Source organism: Alosa sapidissima, chromosome 23 (assembly GCF_018492685.1).
Source record: "Alosa sapidissima isolate fAloSap1 chromosome 23, fAloSap1.pri, whole genome shotgun sequence".
Taxonomy (NCBI): Eukaryota; Metazoa; Chordata; class Actinopteri; order Clupeiformes; family Clupeidae; genus Alosa; species Alosa sapidissima.
Genome location: NC_055979.1, coordinates 9,687,476 through 9,703,595, shown reverse-complemented (window position 1 = coordinate 9,703,595; position 16,120 = coordinate 9,687,476). Strand labels below are relative to the sequence as shown.

The window sequence follows — 16,120 nt, the reverse complement described above, 5'->3', positions numbered from 1 at the left end:
ATAAGTGGGTGTAGCAGGTGTAAACATAGTCAAAGTGTATGTTGTAAAGCTGGTGGATATGTAAGAAGTGTCAGGGATGTAACAAAAATAAGAACTAGCAAAGATGATGGTTGTTTGATTCGCGTGCAAAATGGGGAGCTGTGCGCTTTGGAGTGGCTGCCTTTGTGACTCTGCCTATGACTTCACTATATGCAAATTAGCCCAGAATTACACTACACATGAACTTTAGGCCATACAGAACATTTTTCTCATATACACCAAGTCTTTATCTTTAGCCACTTTTAAGCCAGTCTTTTGAAGTCTTGCTGCCCAAATCGTATAATTTTCCCAAAAACCTCTGGCGCCTGAAGAGTTAACTACCCTTTACCTTGTTTTCCTAAAACAGTGTTTGACTAAATTCGGTACATTTGAAATTGTTGCGCTTTTTTTTTCTCCATTCCTTTTTTCCCCATTCCACTCCATTTTTGTCAGTTTTGTGGCTTTAATGGTTGTTGGTTGTGCACATAAATAATATTTGTTCATTTCTAGTTATTCCTTAAACATTGTCTTTTAGATTGGAGAGAAACGTACTGTGATTGAGTCTGGACTAGCTGACCGTTATGAAACACCTGAACACTGTGGTCTGCTTTCGCCCAAGAAAAAGGTATGGAATTTTCTTTTCAGTTGCTATTGTAGAAAAGATCAACTTCTTGTTCTCTATAAAGAACGATAGTCATTACATATGACCAAGCTGATGGAAATTCGTGGACCACAATGGCCAAATTCTGTCATTGAAATGTTTTCAAATGATTTACAGTCCGCAGTTTATTTCTATGCATTTTTTTTTTTACACATTTTACATGTGAATTTGAACATGACCATTGACTTATAATTAATATCTATTACCACTTAGGTAAAAAGATTAAAAAGTAACCTTCGTTACCATTAAGTATTCCTGTGTTTTCCTTTGTCTTTCTATATTCTATATTTCTTTTTATCACTTATTTTATTTTGTTCTTATTTATCAATGTGCTGTTGATTTGTGATACTCTAGAGATGTAATCTAATTCAGGAGTCCTCAGACCAAGACCAACCTTATGTCCCTAAACTGAGGAGGACCAAAAGCATTCAGGTAATCAAGGCACTAATGAAGATGGACATTATAGTTGTTTCATTTGATATAAAACTGCATTGAAAAAGTTAAGTAACTGAGCTATTTTTATTTATTTTATCCCCCCCCCCCCCCCCCCCCCCCCAAAGATTAACAGACAAACCGATTTTGATTCCTATGAGCTTTTTGAGACATCAGATGAAAGTGAAGAAGAATATGTTCCTGATACAAGCGAGGATTCATCTGATGAAACGGACACCAGTGAAGTTTTTGAAACATCCAATCAGAAGAAAATTACATTAAGGGGACGCTCACTCGTACGAAAGGGCAGTGCTTTGAAACGGAAAAGGCACCATTCCAGAAGTGTATCCTGTTGCCGAACACATTCTTTTGGTGGACAGTCATCAGAAACTTCATACACTGAAGACCCTCATGGAAGCTCGACACTGGTTTGTCCTGACAGTACTACTTCCCCCACTTCAGATGTAGCTGACGACTTACTTACCGTACCTGCTGTCTGTAAAAAAGAGGATGGATCACGACAATATAACAAAAAACAGTACTGTTTATACTGTAAAAAGGGATTTATAAAAATGGCCAGGCATTTAGAGCGTGCTCATAAAAACGAGAAAGAAGTTGCACAGGCTGGGTCTTTTCCAAAAGGTTCTAAACAAAGAAGACTGCATCTGGAACATTTGAGAAATAGAGGCAACTTCGCCCACAATTCTGAGGTCTTAAATACTGGTGTTGGAAAGCTTGTTCCTCGGAAACAACCAAAAGATGATTCTAAACCCAGAGATTTTGATCACTGTATATATTGTCAAGGCTATTTCACAAAGAAAGTTATGTGGCGCCACATGATGATATGCAAGTTTAAGCCTAGTGGCCCTACGAAGCCTGGCAAAACACGGGTGCAAGCACTTTGTGCTTTTGCTGTACCACCACCACCTGGAGTCAAAGCAGAATTCTGGAAGGTCCTAAACCATATGATTCAAGATGACGTTTACTTTGCAGTTAAATCTGATGTCTGGATCATGGAGTATGGTGTGCATTTGCATAACAAGCATGGATATGATGTTGGCAAACATGAATATATCCGTCAGAAAATGAGGGAACTGGGAAGGCTTTTGATTTGTTCGAGGAAAACCACTCCCTTGAAGACCATCGAAGATCACATGAAGCCTGAAAATTTCATGCATGTTGTGCAAGCTGTGCAACTCGTGGCTGGCTTTGTCTCTGAATCCAGCACCTACAAGCGTCCAAGTCTTGCACTAAAAATTGGGCATAGTCTGGTGAAGATATCGCTGCTTCTTGAAGCCCGTGCAAGTATGCAAAACAACCAACCAGCAGCAAAAGATGCTCGTAGGTTCCGCTCAGTGTACGAAGCCAGATGGAACGAACTCATTTCAGCTGCATCACTGAGAACAATGCATGAATCGAAATGGAATGTTCCTCAGTTGATTCCGTTCACTAAGGATGTTCAGAAACTCCACTCCTATTTGGACATGCAGCAGGAACAGTTTTACAACGAACTGTCCTCAGAGCCGTCTAAAAACACTTGGGTACATCTGACTAAAATCACTTTGACACAAGTCATGATGTTCAACCGACGTAGAACAGGAGAAGTTTCAAAAATGCCCCTCTCTACCTATTTTGCTCCAAATCCAGTAGATCTGCAGGAAGATGTGGGTATGGCGCTTTCAGAGCTAGAGAAAAAACTCTGTCAGCATTTCAGGAGGTTGGAGATACGAGGAAAAAGAGGAAGAAAGGTCCCTGTCCTCCTAACTCCAGAAATGCAGAGATCGTTGGACCTCCTTGTTGCCAAGCAGCAAGGCGACTTGAGTGTGGGATTCTTAAGGAAAATGGCTACCTATTTGCCAGGCCGTCTGTATTGACCTGCTACCGTGGTTCTGATTGTATCAGAGATTTTGCCAAGGTCTGTGGTATTGCAAACTACACAAGTCTCACTTCTACAAAACTGCGCAAGCAAACCGGAACACTCTCTCAAGTTCTCAACCTCAGTAATACAGAGCTGGACCAATTAGCCAATTTCCTTGGCCATGATGTCAGAGTCCATCGGCAATTTTACAGGCTGCCTGAAGGGACCCTTCAACTTGCTAAAATTAGCAAAGTCCTCTTGGCTCTTGAACAGGGGCGTTTGGCAGAATTCAAAGGCAAAGGCCTGGATGACATCACAATCGGTCCAGAAGGTATTTCTGATGTTTTTCTTCACACATTTCTGTGTAAAAGGTTAAGCTTAAAAAATGTCCAGGTCAAATCATGTATTATAAAATGAATTGGTACCTTTTGACTTTCATCCCCTTGCTCATCTCAGAGAGTGTGAACCTTGACAGTGACCATGAGGCACAGGGTGAGTCTGACACACAAGATATGTATTTTCATACTACAAAGACTGATGTCTGTCTTCACATATTTCTGTGTAAAGTGTAGACTTTAGATAGAAAAATTAACAGGTTTAAGTCATGTTTCAGCTACAGTTGTTTACGTCAGACAATCAAATTAATTGCCACTTTACGATTTGTCATTTCCATCTCCTTCCTTATCTCAGAGAATGTAGACAGTGACACTGAGGTACAGCGTGAGTCTGACACACAAGGTACGTTTTTTTTTTTTTTTTTTTTTCCCATGTGGTTCCAAATACTTGTATGTATGTATGTATGTATGTATGTATGTATGTATTTATGTATGTATGCAATCAGAAACCCAGTCTCAGAAGAGAGAGAGGAGTACAGAAGGGTTGATGGAGAAAGAGGTCAAGGTTAAGTTGGAAAAGATGAGTGAAGTAATCTATAACTATGTCTTAGACAGGTTTGGATGTGTGTGCCTTGATCAAGAATAGTTTTCTTCATATGTTTCCTTAAGAAAACTAGTTTTCTTTCCCTTTTGCTTGGATGGGGGGTTTTGAACCTGGGTTGCCCGTTTGTGAGGCAAGTGCCTTGGCCATTGTGCTACAGTGGAGTTGAAGATCAGTGTAACTTAAGGTAATATGTGAATAGGTACACCCCAGACCAGTAGAGGGCAGCAATGCAGATTCTTGGTCAGTAGAAGCACAGCTGAAGAAGAGCAGACTAAGTTCCGTGGAGCTAGCGACAGTAAGCGACAGTACGCGACAATAGCGGGCAATATGGCGGCGAAAAGCATCAAAATAAAGGTACGAACGATCAGATAAATTAGGTTAAAATTCGGTTTTCAGTGTATTTCAAAGGTTTACACGAAATGTAAACATGTTGCTGAAACTTAGCCTGTGCAAATGTTGTAATTGTAGCAGAATTGTCTTGCTAACATCCTTGAAATTGAACGGAAGTGATCTCACGCAACACCTTTCTCAATGCAAGGCAAGACCAACCAGAGCCCGTCTACGGACTTTCTCTGGACAAACGTCGCCATCTCCTGATGTAGGCTACTATTAAAAGAGGGGAACAAAAACTAACATAGAAAAAAGGGGATTATAATGTACTATACATTTATTTAAAGTTAATGTTTTTATACGATTATACTTTGCATTAATATAATTGTTATTTGATAATAGTGTTATTTTAGGTCATGTTCATGAAAAAGGTAATCCTTCCACACTTAGTTCAAACTTAGGTGGTCGGCTAGGTAACACTTTATTTTAATGTGTCGCTGTTACAGTGTACCTACCTGATTAGGTACAGTGGTACAACCTGTGTAACAACATATACTATCAGGTACTATCATTGTACTTGCATTATGTATTTGTGGGTACCTACATATAGTTGTTACATTGTAATACTGAGTGCTTTTACAAAACTTTGCCAATTTGCCTACATTTTCATCAGAGGCAAAGAGCTGATCTGAGACCTGCTGGATGGGGTAAATCTGGTCATGGTAGATTTGATATACAAACCATTCTTAGCTCCAGTCAAGGCCTCATTGTCTTCAGAGTACATGTAACAGCTGTGCTGCTACAACCTTGTTACACTTTGATACAGTGGAATAAACCTATTAAGTGTACCAGTTAATTACTTACATGTACATATGACATGTATGTTATGTCTTCGATGTCTTGGAACAGGTCGACTAATTCACTACATAGTACATATATTAACTGTGTTGGTACACATTTATTGCTCTTTTATACAGTGGCATAAACCCATTAAAATGAAGTGTACCAGTTAAGTACTTACAATTACATATTACATGTATGTTGTGTCATTGGTGTCTTGGAACATGTCTGCCATTACCCTACATACTGTAGTACATGTATCAACTGTGTCGGTACACATTTATTACTCTTTTGATACAGTGGAATAAACACATTAAAATAAAGTGTACCAGTTAAGTACTTACATGTACAAATTATATACATCCTGTCAATGATGTCATGCATCCTGTAATGTGTAATTGATGTGTTGAAACGTGTCTGCTGTTACACCACATAGTACATGTGAATTAGTAGACCTGTTCCAAGACATCAAAGACACAACATACATGTCATATGTACATGTAAGTAATTAACTGGTACACTTAATACGTTTATTCCACTGTATCAAAGAGTAACAAGGTTGTAGCAGCACAGCTGTTACATGTACACTGAAGACAATGAGGCCTTGACCGGAGCTAAGAATGGTTTGTATATCAAATCTACCATGACCAGATTTACCCCATCCAGCAGGTCTCAGGTCAGCTCTTTGCCTCTGATGAAAATTTTGGCAAATTGGCAAAGTTTTGTAAAAGCACTCAGTATTACAATGTAACAACTATATGTAGGTACCCACAAATACATAATGCAAGTACAATGATAGTACCTGATAGTACATGTTGTTACACAGGTTGTACCACTGTACCTAATCAGGTAGGTACACTGTAACAGCGACACATTAAAATAAAGTGCTACCGTAGGCTAAAATGGACTTGTACTTTCAGAATAGATATTTATGCCAAATTTGTCTTTATAGGTGCCATACTAACTCTGTACGGACTCATATAGCCTACCCTAGGCCTGCCATACTATACACAATACTATTGAACTTTAAATTGTGTGGCTATGAAAACAATAAGTTGTGCATATTTAAAAGGGGGTAAAATGGACTCCTTATAACATATACTTTCAGAATACACATAGATATTTATACCAAGTTCGCCTTTGTAGTACCAGGCAATACCAAGTCTGTACCAAGTCACTAGGCCTTCTATTGACACACTGTTGAACTTCAAATAGTGTGGCTGTGAAAACAATAAGTTGTGCATATGTCAAAGGGGGGTGAAATGAAATCCTTATAACGTGTACTTTCAGTATATATATAGATATTTATACCAAGTTCGCCTTTGTAGGTACCAGGCCATACTAACTCTCTACCGAGTCACATACTAAGCCTCACATTGACATACACTGTTGATCTTCAAATTGTGTGGCTCTGAAAACAATAAGTTGTGCATATGTAAAAGGGGGGTGAAATGAAATCCTTATAACGTGTACTTTCAGAATATGTATAGATATTTATACCAAATTCGCCTTTGTAGGTACCAGGCCATACTAAGTGTGTACCGAGTCATATACTAGTTCTTCCATTGACACACACACTGTTAAACTTCAAATTGTGTGGCTCTGAAAACAATAAGTTGTGAATATGTAAAAGGGGGGTGAAATGAAATCCTTATAACGTGTACTTTCAGAATATATATAGATATTTATACCAAATTTGCCTTTGTAGGTACCAGGCCCTGCTAAGTGTGTACCGAGTCACATACTAAGCCTCACATTGACATACACTGTTGATCTTCAAATTGTGTGGCTCTGAAAACAATAAGTTGTGCATATGTAAAAGGGGGGTGAAATGAAATCCTTATAACGTGTACTTTCAGAATATATATATATATATATATAGATATTAATACCAAATTTGCCTTTGTGGGTACCAGGCCATACTAAGTGTGTACCGAGTCATATACTAGTTCTTCCATTGACACACACACTGTTAAACTTCAAATTGTGTGGCTCTGAAAACAATAAGTTGTGCATATGTAAAAGGGGGGTGAAATGAAATCCTTATAACGTGTACTTTCAGAATATATATATATATATATATATATAGATATTAATACCAAATTTGCCTTTGTGGGTACCAGGCCATACTAAGTGTGTACCGAGTCATATACTAGTTCTGCCATTGACACACACTGTTGAACTTCAAATTGTGTGGCTCTGAAAACAATAAGTTGTGCATATGTAAAAGGGGGGTGAAATGAAATCCTTATAACGTGTACTTTCAGTATAATATATAGATATTTATACCAAGTTCGCCTTTGTAGGTACCAGGCCATACTAAGTGTGTACCGAGTCATATACTAGTTCTGCCATTGACACACACTGTTGAACTTCAAATTGTGTGGCTCTGAAAACAATAAGTTGTGCATATGTAAAAGGGGGGTGAAATGAAATCCTTATAACGTGTACTTTCAGTATAATATATAGATATTTATACCAAGTTCGCCTTTGTAGGTACCAGGCCATACTAAGTGTGTACCGAGTCATATACTAGTTCTGCCATTGACACACACTGTTGAACTTCAAATTGTGTGGCTCTGAAAACAATAAGTTGTGCATATGTAAAAGGGGGGTGAAATGAAATCCTTATAACGTGTACTTTCAGTATAATATATAGATATTTATACCAAGTTCGCCTTTGTAGGTACCAGGCCATACTAAGTGTGTACCGAGTCATATACTAGTTCTGCCATTGACACACACTGTTGAACTTCAAATTGTGTGGCTCTGAAAACAATAAGTTGTGCATATGTAAAAGGGGGGTGAAATGAAATCCTTATAACGTGTACTTTCAGAATATATATATATATATATAGAGATAGAGATACCAAATTTGCCTTTGTGGGTACCAGGCCATACTAAGTGTGTACCGAGTCATATACTAGTTCTGCCATTGACACACACTGTTGAACTTCAAATTGTGTGGCTCTGAAAACAATAAGTTGTGCATATGTAAAAGGGGGGTGAAATGAAATCCTTATAACGTGTACTTTCAGTATATATATAGATATTTATACCAAGTTCGCCTTTGTAGGTACCAGGCCATACTAAGTGTGTACCGAGTCATATACTAGTTCTGCCATTGACACACACTGTTGAACTTCAAATTGTGTGGCTCTGAAAACAATAAGTTGTGCATATGTAAAAGGGGGGTGAAATGAAATCCTTATAACGTGTACTTTCAGTATAATATATAGATATTTATACCAAGTTCGCCTTTGTAGGTACCAGGCCATACTAAGTGTGTACCGAGTCATATACTAGTTATGCCATTGACACACACTGTTGAACTTCAAATTGTGTGGCTCTGAAAACAATAAGTTGTGCATATGTAAAAGGGGGGTGAAATGAAATCCTTATAACGTGTACTTTCAGAATATATATAGATATTTATACCAAATTTGCTTTGTAGGTACCAGGCCCTGCTAAGTGTGTACCGAGTCACATACTAAGCCTCACATTGACACACACTGTTGAACTTCAAATTGTGTGGCTCTGAAAACAATAAGTTGTGCATATGTAAAAGGGGGGTGAAATGAAATCCTTAAAACGTGTACTTTCAGAATATATATATAGAGAGATAGAGATAGAGATACCAAATTTGCCTTTGTAGGTACCAGGCCATACTAAGTGTGTACCGAGTCATATACTAGTTATGCCATTGACACACACTGTTGAACTTCAAATTGTGTGGCTCTGAAAACAATAAGTTGTGCATATGTAAAAGGGGGGTGAAATGAAATCCTTATAACGTGTACTTTCAGAATATATATAGATATTTATACCAAATTTGCTTTGTAGGTACCAGGCCCTGCTAAGTGTGTACCGAGTCACATACTAAGCCTCACATTGACACACACTGTTGATCTTCAAATTGTGTGGCTCTGAAAACAATAAGTTGTGCATATGTAAAAGGGGGGTGAAATGAAATCCTTATAACGTGTACTTTCAGAATATATATATATATATATATATAGATATTAATACCAAATTTGCCTTTGTGGGTACCAGGCCATACTAAGTGTGTACCGAGTCATATACTAGTTCTTCCATTGACACACACACTGTTAAACTTCAAATTGTGTGGCTCTGAAAACAATAAGTTGTGCATATGTAAAAGGGGGGTGAAATGAAATCCTTATAACGTGTACTTTCAGAATATATATATATATATAGATATTAATACCAAATTTGCCTTTGTGGGTACCAGGCCATACTAAGTGTGTACCGAGTCATATACTAGTTCTGCCATTGACACACACTGTTGAACTTCAAATTGTGTGGCTCTGAAGACAATAAGTTGTGCATATGTAAAAGGGGGGTGAAATGAAATCCTTATAACGTGTACTTTCAGTATAATATATAGATATTTATACCAAGTTCGCCTTTGTAGGTACCAGGCCATACTAACTCTCTACCGAGTCACATACTAAGCCTCACATTGACATACACTGTTGAACTTCAAATTGTGTGGCTCTGAAAACAATAAGTTGTGCATATGTAAAAGGGGGGTGAAATGAAATCCTTATAACGTGTACTTTCAGTATAATATATAGATATTTATACCAAGTTCGCCTTTGTAGGTACCAGGCCATACTAAGTGTGTACCGAGTCATATACTAGTTCTGCCATTGACACACACTGTCGAACTTCAAATTGTGTGGCTCTGAAAACAATAAGTTGTGCATATGTAAAAGGGGGGTGAAATGAAATCCTTATAACGTGTACTTTCAGAATATATATATATAGAGAGATAGAGATAGAGATACCAAATTTGCCTTTGTGGGTACCAGGCCATACTAAGTGTGTACCGAGTCATATACTAGTTCTGCCATTGACACACACTGTTGAACTTCAAATTGTGTGGCTCTGAAAACAATAAGTTGTGCATATGTAAAAGGGGGGTGAAATGAAATCCTTATAACGTGTACTTTCAGAATATATATAGATATTTATACCAAGTTCGCCTTTGTAGGTACCAGGCCATACTAAGTGTGTACCGAGTCATATACTAGTTCTGCCATTGACACACACTGTTGAACTTCAAATTGTGTGGCTCTGAAAACAATAAGTTGTGCATATGTAAAAGGGGGGTGAAATGAAATCCTTATAACGTGTACTTTCAGTATAATATATAGATATTTATACCAAGTTCGCCTTTGTAGGTACCAGGCCATACTAACTCTCTACCGAGTCACATACTAAGCCTCACATTGACACACACTGTTGAACTTCAAATTGTGTGGCTCTGAAAACAATAAGTTGTGCATATGTAAAAGGGGGGTGAAATGAAATCCTTATAACGTGTACTTTCAGAATATATATATAGAGAGATAGAGATAGAGATACCAAATTTGCCTTTGTAGGTACCAGGCCATACTAAGTGTGTACCGAGTCATATACTAGTTATGCCATTGACACACACTGTTGAACTTCAAATTGTGTGGCTCTGAAAACAATAAGTTGTGCATATGTAAAAGGGGGGTGAAATGAAATCCTTATAACGTGTACTTTCAGAATATATATAGATATTTATACCAAATTTGCTTTGTAGGTACCAGGCCCTGCTAAGTGTGTACCGAGTCACATACTAAGCCTCACATTGACACACACTGTTGAACTTCAAATTGTGTGGCTCTGAAAACAATAAGTTGTGCATATGTAAAAGGGGGGTGAAATGAAATCCTTATAACGTGTACTTTCAGAATATATATATAGAGAGATAGAGATACCAAATTTGCCTTTGTAGGTACCAGGCCATACTAAGTGTGTACCGAGTCATATACTAGTTCTGCCATTGACACACACTGTTGAACTTCAAATTGTGTGGCTCTGAAAACAATAAGTTGTGCATATGTAAAAGGGGGGTGAAATGAAATCCTTATAACGTGTACTTTCAGTATAATATATAGATATTTATACCAAGTTCGCCTTTGTAGGTACCAGGCCATACTAAGTGTGTACCGAGTCATATACTAGTTCTGCCATTGACACACACTGTTGAACTTCAAATTGTGTGGCTCTGAAAACAATAAGTTGTGCATATGTAAAAGGGGGGTGAAATGAAATCCTTATAACGTGTACTTTCAGTATAATATATAGATATTTATACCAAGTTCGCCTTTGTAGGTACCAGGCCATACTAACTCTCTACCGAGTCACATACTAAGCCTCACATTGACATACACTGTTGAACATCAAATTGTGTGGCTCTGAAAACAATAAGTTGTGCATATGTAAAAGGGGGGTGAAATGAAATCCTTATAACGTGTACTTTCAGAATATATATAGATATTTATACCAAGTTCGCCTTTGTAGGTACCAGGCCATACTAAGTGTGTACCGAGTCATATACTAGTTCTGCCATTGACACACACTGTTGAACTTCAAATTGTGTGGCTCTGAAAACAATAAGTTGTGCATATGTAAAAGGGGGGTGAAATGAAATCCTTATAACGTGTACTTTCAGAATATATATATATAGAGAGATAGAGATAGAGATACCAAATTTGCCTTTGTGGGTACCAGGCCATACTAAGTGTGTACCGAGTCATATACTAGTTCTGCCATTGACACACACTGTTGAACTTCAAATTGTGTGGCTCTGAAAACAATAAGTTGTGCATATGTAAAAGGGGGGTGAAATGAAATCCTTATAACGTGTACTTTCAGTATATATATAGATATTTATACCAAGTTCGCCTTTGTAGGTACCAGGCCATACTAACTCTCTACCGAGTCACATACTAAGCCTCACATTGACATACACTGTTGATCTTCAAATTGTGTGGCTCTGAAAACAATAAGTTGTGCATATGTAAAAGGGGGGTGAAATGAAATCCTTATAACGTGTACTTTCAGAATATGTATAGATATTTATACCAAATTCGCCTTTGTAGGTACCAGGCCATACTAAGTGTGTACCGAGTCATATACTAGTTCTTCCATTGACACACACACTGTTAAACTTCAAATTGTGTGGCTCTGAAAACAATAAGTTGTGCATATGTAAAAGGGGGGTGAAATGAAATCCTTATAACGTGTACTTTCAGAATATGTATAGATATTTATACCAAATTCGCCTTTGTAGGTACCAGGCCATACTAAGTGTGTACCGAGTCATATACTAGTTCTTCCATTGACACACACACTGTTAAACTTCAAATTGTGTGGCTCTGAAAACAATAAGTTGTGCATATGTAAAAGGGGGGTGAAATGAAATCCTTATAACGTGTACTTTCAGTATAATATATAGATATTTATACCAAGTTCGCCTTTGTAGGTACCAGGCCATACTAACTCTCTACCGAGTCACATACTAAGCCTCACATTGACATACACTGTTGAACATCAAATTGTGTGGCTCTGAAAACAATAAGTTGTGCATATGTAAAAGGGGGGTGAAATGAAATCCTTATAACGTGTACTTTCAGAATATATATAGATATTTATACCAAGTTCGCCTTTGTAGGTACCAGGCCATACTAAGTGTGTACCGAGTCATATACTAGTTCTGCCATTGACACACACTGTTGAACTTCAAATTGTGTGGCTCTGAAAACAATAAGTTGTGCATATGTAAAAGGGGGGTGAAATGAAATCCTTATAACGTGTACTTTCAGTATAATATATAGATATTTATACCAAGTTCGCCTTTGTAGGTACCAGGCCATACTAAGTGTGTACCGAGTCATATACTAGTTCTGCCATTGACACACACTGTTGAACTTCAAATTGTGTGGCTCTGAAAACAATAAGTTGTGCATATGTAAAAGGGGGGTGAAATGAAATCCTTATAACGTGTACTTTCAGAATATATATATATATAGAGAGATAGAGATAGAGATACCAAATTTGCCTTTGTGGGTACCAGGCCATACTAAGTGTGTACCGAGTCATATACTAGTTCTGCCATTGACACACACTGTTGAACTTCAAATTGTGTGGCTCTGAAAACAATAAGTTGTGCATATGTAAAAGGGGGGTGAAATGAAATCCTTATAACGTGTACTTTCAGTATAATATATAGATATTTATACCAAGTTCGCCTTTGTAGGTACCAGGCCATACTAAGTGTGTACCGAGTCATATACTAGTTCTGCCATTGACACACACTGTTGAACTTCAAATTGTGTGGCTCTGAAAACAATAAGTTGTGCATATGTAAAAGGGGGGTGAAATGAAATCCTTATAACGTGTACTTTCAGTATAATATATAGATATTTATACCAAGTTCGCCTTTGTAGGTACCAGGCCATACTAACTCTCTACCGAGTCACATACTAAGCCTCACATTGACACACACTGTTGAACTTCAAATTGTGTGGCTCTGAAAACAATAAGTTGTGCATATGTAAAAGGGGGGTGAAATGAAATCCTTATAACGTGTACTTTCAGTATATATATAGATATTTATACCAAGTTCGCCTTTGTAGGTACCAGGCCATACTAACTCTCTACCGAGTCACATACTAAGCCTCACATTGACATACACTGTTGATCTTCAAATTGTGTGGCTCTGAAAACAATAAGTTGTGCATATGTAAAAGGGGGGTGAAATGAAATCCTTATAACGTGTACTTTCAGAATATATATATATAGAGAGATAGAGATACCAAATTTGCCTTTGTGGGTACCAGGCCATACTAAGTGTGTACCGAGTCATATACTAGTTCTGCCATTGACACACACTGTTGAACTTCAAATTGTGTGGCTCTGAAAACAATAAGTTGTGCATATGTAAAAGGGGGGTGAAATGAAATCCTTATAACGTGTACTTTCAGAATATGTATAGATATTTATACCAAATTCGCCTTTGTAGGTACCAGGCCATACTAAGTGTGTACCGAGTCATATACTAGTTCTGCCATTGACACACACTGTTGAACTTCAAATTGTGTGGCTCTGAAAACAATAAGTTGTGCATATGTAAAAGGGGGGTGAAATGAAATCCTTATAACGTGTACTTTCAGTATATATATAGATATTTATACCAAGTTCGCCTTTGTAGGTACCAGGCCATACTAACTCTCTACCGAGTCACATACTAAGCCTCACATTGACATACACTGTTGAACTTCAAATTGTGTGGCTCTGAAAACAATAAGTTGTGCATATGTAAAAGGGGGGTGAAATGAAATCCTTATAACGTGTACTTTCAGTATAATATATAGATATTTATACCAAGTTCGCCTTTGTAGGTACCAGGCCATACTAAGTGTGTACCGAGTCATATACTAGTTCTGCCATTGACACACACTGTTGAACTTCAAATTGTGTGGCTCTGAAAACAATAAGTTGTGCATATGTAAAAGGGGGGTGAAATGAAATCCTTATAACGTGTACTTTCAGAATATGTATAGATATTTATACCAAATTCGCCTTTGTAGGTACCAGGCCATACTAAGTGTGTACCGAGTCATATACTAGTTCTGCCATTGACACACACTGTTGAACTTCAAATTGTGTGGCTCTGAAAACAATAAGTTGTGCATATGTAAAAGGGGGGTGAAATGAAATCCTTATAACGTGTACTTTCAGTATAATATATAGATATTTATACCAAGTTCGCCTTTGTAGGTACCAGGCCATACTAACTCTCTACCGAGTCACATACTAAGCCTCACATTGACACACACTGTTGAACTTCAAATTGTGTGGCTCTGAAAACAATAAGTTGTGCATATGTAAAAGGGGGGTGAAATGAAATCCTTATAACGTGTACTTTCAGTATATATATAGATATTTATACCAAGTTCGCCTTTGTAGGTACCAGGCCATACTAACTCTCTACCGAGTCACATACTAAGCCTCACATTGACATACACTGTTGATCTTCAAATTGTGTGGCTCTGAAAACAATAAGTTGTGCATATGTAAAAGGGGGGTGAAATGAAATCCTTATAACGTGTACTTTCAGAATATATATATATAGAGAGATAGAGATACCAAATTTGCCTTTGTGGGTACCAGGCCATACTAAGTGTGTACCGAGTCATATACTAGTTCTGCCATTGACACACACTGTTGAACTTCAAATTGTGTGGCTCTGAAAACAATAAGTTGTGCATATGTAAAAGGGGGGTGAAATGAAATCCTTATAACGTGTACTTTCAGTATAATATATAGATATTTATACCAAGTTCGCCTTTGTAGGTACCAGGCCATACTAAGTGTGTACCGAGTCATATACTAGTTCTGCCATTGACACACACTGTTGAACTTCAAATTGTGTGGCTCTGAAAACAATAAGTTGTGCATATGTAAAAGGGGGGTGAAATGAAATCCTTATAACGTGTACTTTCAGAATATGTATAGATATTTATACCAAATTCGCCTTTGTAGGTACCAGGCCATACTAAGTGTGTACCGAGTCATATACTAGTTCTGCCATTGACACACACTGTTGAACTTCAAATTGTGTGGCTCTGAAAACAATAAGTTGTGCATATGTAAAAGGGGGGTGAAATGAAATCCTTATAACGTGTACTTTCAGTATAATATATAGATATTTATACCAAGTTCGCCTTTGTAGGTACCAGGCCATACTAACTCTCTACCGAGTCACATACTAAGCCTCACATTGACATACACTGTTGAACATCAAATTGTGTGGCTCTGAAAACAATAAGTTGTGCATATGTAAAAGGGGGGTGAAATGAAATCCTTATAACATGTACTTTCAGAATATATATATAGATATTTAAACCAAATTTGCCTTTGTGGGTACCAGGCCATACTGTGTGTGTACCGAGTCATATACTAGGTCTGCCAGAGCTGTTGAGCTGAGAAAACTAAGTCTTGTTCCCCCTCAATATGGGGGTGAAATGACATCCCCCACATCATCAGCTTTCTGAAAATGTACAATTTATGCTGATTGAATCGCCCGGGCGGCCTACGGGCATCATCATGTGCCAACCGCGTCGTAAGCAAAGGTATGGTATAGTGACATTCAAGTTGTTGAGCTGAGAAAGCTAAGTCTTGTTGCCCCTCAACATGGG

The 16,120-nt window shown here is 37.7% G+C and overlaps 1 protein-coding gene across 18 annotated transcripts in view; it reads left to right on the top strand.

Moving 5' to 3' along the window:
• LOC121698170 (cell wall protein RTB1-like) overlaps positions 1-16,120 on the top strand; it is a 29,599-nt gene that overhangs the window by 12,212 nt on the left and 1,267 nt on the right. For 15 of the 18 annotated variants that reach the window (XM_042079996.1, XM_042080001.1, XM_042080000.1 and 12 more), the window contains 5 exons: positions 554-643; positions 1,034-1,111; positions 1,240-3,300; positions 3,426-3,461; positions 3,660-3,707. In XM_042079996.1, the coding sequence (XP_041935930.1) occupies positions 554-643; positions 1,034-1,111; positions 1,240-2,985 (1,914 nt within the window). In that variant the 3' untranslated portion in view covers positions 2,986-3,300; positions 3,426-3,461; positions 3,660-3,707. Of the gene's footprint in view, positions 1-553; positions 644-1,033; positions 1,112-1,239; positions 3,301-3,425; positions 3,462-3,659; positions 3,708-3,810; positions 4,263-16,120 lie in introns of those variants that run through there. The other 3 variants (XM_042079997.1, XM_042079999.1, XM_042080014.1) reach the window with 3 other exon arrangements.